At 58.0% G+C, this 4,486-nt stretch overlaps 1 protein-coding gene across 3 annotated transcripts in view; it reads right to left on the bottom strand.

The window, feature by feature from the left end:
- The window catches only part of LOC108514001 (uncharacterized), a 7,238-nt gene extending 3,434 nt beyond the window's left edge, over positions 1 to 3,804 (bottom strand). For 2 of the 3 annotated variants that reach the window (XM_017850005.1, XM_017850004.1), the window contains exons 1-3: positions 3,512 to 3,804; positions 2,607 to 2,761; positions 366 to 468 (exon numbers count right to left, since the gene is read on the bottom strand). In XM_017850005.1, coding sequence (XP_017705494.1) covers positions 366 to 468; positions 2,607 to 2,761; positions 3,512 to 3,686 — 433 coding nt within the window. In that variant the 5' untranslated portion in view covers positions 3,687 to 3,804. Of the gene's footprint in view, positions 1 to 365; positions 469 to 2,606; positions 2,773 to 3,511 lie in introns of all 3 variants that reach the window. The other variant, XM_017850006.1, reaches the window with a different exon arrangement.
- Positions 3,805 to 4,486: the final 682 nt, after the last annotated feature.

Below are 4,486 nucleotides of genomic sequence, written 5' to 3'. Positions count from 1 at the left end.
AGGGGGATGAGGGGAGACTAGGAGAAGGGAGGAGGAGGGGGATGTGGGGAGACTAGGAGAAGGGAGGGGAGGGGAAGATGTGCAGGTTAGTCTCCGGGAGGGGAGGGGAGGGAAGATGTGCAGGTCAGTCTCCGGGAGGGGAGGGGAGGGGAGGGGGATGAGGGGAGGCGGATGAGGGGAGACTAGGAGAAGGGAGGAGGAGGGGATGTGGGGAGACTAGGAGAAGGGAGGGGAGGGGAAGATGTGCAGGTTAGTCTCCGGGAGGGGAGGGGAGGGAAGATGTGCAGGTCAGTCTCCGGGAGGGGACGCTGCTTTGACAAGATCCCACAGACTGGAGCTTCAGTAACAGACTTTTATTTTCTCACAGTTCTGGAGGCTGCAGTCCAAGATGAAGGCGCCATCACGGTTGGTTTCTGGTGAGGCTTCTCTTCCTGGCTTGTAGGTGGCCCCCCTCCCACATGGCCTTTCCTGTGTGTATGCAGAGGGGAAGAGAGAGCTCTCCGGTATCTCTTCCTCTTCCTGTGGGAAGGGCCCCCCCTGTGGCCTTCTAAACACCTTATCGCCAATAGAGTCACTCAGGGAATTCCATCTTCAACATAGGAGTATTGAAGATGGGGTTGGTGATGTCACAGTCCCATCTGTAGCAGTGTCCGTAGGAAATTCCCACACTGGGGCCAGGCGCGGTGGCTCACACCTGTAATCCAGCACTTTGGAAGGCTGGGGCAGGCGGATCGCTTGAGCCCAGGGGTTCAAGACCAGCCTGGGCAACATAGTGAGACCTTGTCTCTACAAAAAATGCAAACATTAGCTGGGCGTGGTGGCACGTGCCGGTGGTCCCAGCTACATGGGAGGCTGAGGCAGGAGAATCCCTTGAGCTCAGAAAGGCAGAGGTTGCAATGAGCTGTGATTGTGCCATTGCACTCCAGCCTGGGCAACAGAGTGAGACCCTGTCTCAGGAAAAAAAACGTCAACAAACTTCCCACACTGAGAGAGCCTGCTCCAGGCTGGGGCATGGACTCAGCCGGTTGCTGTGTGGTCATTTGCTCTTCCAGAAACCCTCCCAGCAGATTATGTTCCCATTTCACACGGAGGGTGAGTGCAAGGCAGCCCTAGGTGGCTCCCTCTAACTCCGAATGTGCGAACATGGGTTTCCCCAGCACCGTCCAACCCCAGGCTCACTGGGACACCTTCCCGAGCTTTCCGTCTGATGCTTTTAGGGCCCAGCAGCCACAGGTGTCTCAGGGAGGACGCTGGGCCCAGTGCTGGACCCTGCTGGGCAGGCTCCCTCAGCCGCAGGGCGGGTGGCCGGTCCCATCTGGTGGGCCCATTCCTCCTGCCTGAGTGCACGGATGTGTGTGTGTGAGTTTAGTGTGTGTTCTTGGCCCATTCATCCTTCAGCTTTTGTGTTTTATTATGTAATCACTTTTCATGAGTGCTTCGTATATGAAAGATGTTAGTTAATATTTGTTTAACAAAACACATTTTGCATCTATTGATTAAAAAAGAAAATGGTGATAACGACCATCCAAGGACCCGGTGGAAACCGGTGAAGGCTGGACTGAGGGCTCAGGCAGTGGTGCGTGGAAAAGGTGCTTATTGTACTTTTGTTCTTGAGATGAAGCCAGTGAGGGCTAGGGGATGTTTCTGAACCTCTGCGCCAAGAGGAATCAGGTCAGCAAAGAGAGAGGAGTGGGAGATGGGGGTGTGTCTTACACGCACAGCCTTTCCCAGGAACAAATTCTCTCTTAAATTGCAACATTAGGAAATTACCTCAGAGCTGGGCACGGTGACTCACGCCTGTAATCCCAGCACTTTGGGAGGCCGAGGCAGGGGGTGTTGCTTGAGCTCAGGAGTTTGAGACCAGCCTGGGCCACATGGCAAAACCCCGTCTCTACTAAAAATACAAAAATTAGCCAGGCATGGTGGTGGGCGCCTGTAATCCCAGCTACTCGGGAGACTGAGGCATGAGAATCGCTTGAACCCGGGAGGCAGAGGTTGCAGTGAGCTGAGATCGTGCCACTTACTATACTGTAGCCTGGGTGATGGCGTGAAACTCTGTCTCAAAAAAATAAAGATAAAAATTGCAACCCTCCCCAGCTGAGCATGGTAACTCCTGCCTGTAATCCCAGAACTTTGGGAAGCCAAGGCGGGAGGATCCCTTAAGCCCAGAAGTCTAAGGCCAGCCCGGACAACATAGTAAGACTCCATCTCTACAAAAAACATGGGAAAAAAATTAGCTGGGCATGGGAGTGTGCACCTATAGTCCCAACTACTTGGGAGGCTGAAGCCAGATGATTGCTTGAGCCTGGGAGGCTGAGACTGCAGAGAGCTGTGATTGTAATTCTGCACTCCAGCCCGGGCAAGAGGGTGAGACTCTGTCTCAAAAACAAATAATTGCGACCGTCCCCCATGCAGCTGCTGCTTGGCTCGGGAAGGAGCTGACTCTCCCCACTGATCCTGGAACGTCCTGCTCTCCATGATTACGTGGGCTCAGAGACCATTGTTTGCACTGCGTCCTGGGATGGATTTACACAGGACCACGTGCCTTCTGCTCCCTTCCACTCCCGCCCGCGTTCCCTGTTTGTGGTTCTTATCATTCTGCTTGCCTGAGTCATTGGTCTTGCCAAAAACAAGAGCACAGTGGAGGTCACACCAGCTGCAGCCCAGCATGGACAGACGGACGACGGCAGCCAGACATCAGGGGCTCCTCTGCTTCCCTCTGCCCGGCACCTGTGCTGGTCCCACCAGGGCGGCTGTGGTCCTGCAGGGGTGCTGGGCAGAGAGGGTGCCGCCCAGCCAGGCTGTGAACCCACCTGTGCCCTGTGCCCGGAGGCCCACTCCTGGGCTGTGGGGGCCCCGCTCGCTCCCACACCAGACATGACCTCTCCCACAAGCTCTCACTTCCTCTCTGCTGCCCTGTGGCTGTCCTCCTTGTCACACAGTTGGCTGCCCTTGTCTGCACCACGACGCCCTGCCTGGGAAGGCCCCTGTTTGTCCAGGCACCCAGGGCTAGAGCCAAGTGCAAGGCATCACTGCCTGGATGCCTGAGTCCAGAGGACACTCCCATGGGACCCGTGTCCCTCAAACGGAACCCTGCAGCTCAGCACTCCAGCTGCGTCCCCGTCACCTCCTCACCTCACCCCAGGCCCACCCAGCCCCTGCGGCCCCCACCAAGCTGCTGAGGCCACTCTCACGGCCTTCACCTTCCACCGGCAGCCAGTGAGCCTGCAGACCCCCGGTCCCCGACTCCTGAGCATCCCAAGCCCACGGTCTCCACGTGACTTGAGCCACACCCCCCCGGGCTAGCAGCCCCGAGGGTCCCTTCCTCCTGCCACAGGGGCTCCTACCTCTCCGCAGGGCAGACCCTCCCAGGTGAACTGAACCCTCAGAATGGCCCAGGGGGCCCTGTCCACCCTGCCGCCCCCCACCCTCTTCCCCTCGAGGCCTGGGGCAGCCAGGCTCTATGACCTTTCCAAGGGTTTGCTGGAAGGAGCCTGGGGTTGGGAGTCACCTCTGGAGGCGAACAGGCTCGTGGGCCATGACAGTTCCCTCGCTTCCCCCCTCACACAGAGGACAGCAGCATCCACCGGGTCACCTGTGCGAGAGCTGGAGTCACTGGAAACGCAGGGCTCAGGGTGCCCGGCACACAGTGAGCCAGCTGCCACGGGCCGCAGGCTGGTGGGCATGGTCGGCCCCTCAGAGCAAGCGGCTGAGGCACTGCCTGTGCTTGTGAGGTGCTCAAGTCACACCCCAGTAAACAGTGGGGGAGGGCGCTGCCTCCACCCCACCCTCATCTATTCAGATTCTCACGCACTCACCCATCACCATCAGCCGGCGCCCCAGCCCTCCCAGTTCCCTGAATGACGTCACCTCTCAGGCCTCTGCCCTGCCACTGGCCAGGTCACTTGGACTGTGGAGGGGAGGGTCCGACAGGCCTGAGCCTGACCCTGTGCCCCTCTCTAGCTGCAGCCCCGCATGCCTGAGGGTGGCTGGAGGGGGCCTGGTGCCTGCTGAGTGGGTTTCCTTTCCGGAAGTTCTGCAAGTGAGTCGCCTTCTGAGTCCATGCTGGTGGTTGGTGGGATCTGGTTTCTGTGGCTGTGGGACTGAAGTCCCTGGTCCCTGGCTGGCTGGCAGCCAGGGCCCAGCCTTAGCAAGTAGAGGCCTGTCTCTGTCCTTGCCCATGGGCCCCTGTCTCGGAGCTGGCAGCAGCCTGTCCAGTCCTCACACTTGGAAACTCTCTGGCTTCCCATTCAGCCTGGTCTCTCTTCTGCTTCCAACCGGCAAAAGCCCTTCTCTGCTCTTACCGCTCATGGGACTGGACCGGACCCACTATCCCAGCCATGTCTAGGATAATCTCCCTCCCTGTTTTAAGGTTCGTACTCTTAATTACATTTGCAAATTTCCTTTTGTCTTGTAACATAACATCTTCCCAGCTACCAGGGATCAGGGCTGGGATATCTTTGGGGCCACTTCGCCTTCCACCAGA

The sequence above is a fragment of the Rhinopithecus bieti genome, unplaced genomic scaffold, assembly GCF_001698545.2.
Source record: "Rhinopithecus bieti isolate Rb0 unplaced genomic scaffold, ASM169854v2 scaffold_33210, whole genome shotgun sequence".
Taxonomy (NCBI): Eukaryota; Metazoa; Chordata; class Mammalia; order Primates; family Cercopithecidae; genus Rhinopithecus; species Rhinopithecus bieti.
This window is presented reverse-complemented; position numbering and strand designations above follow the sequence as displayed.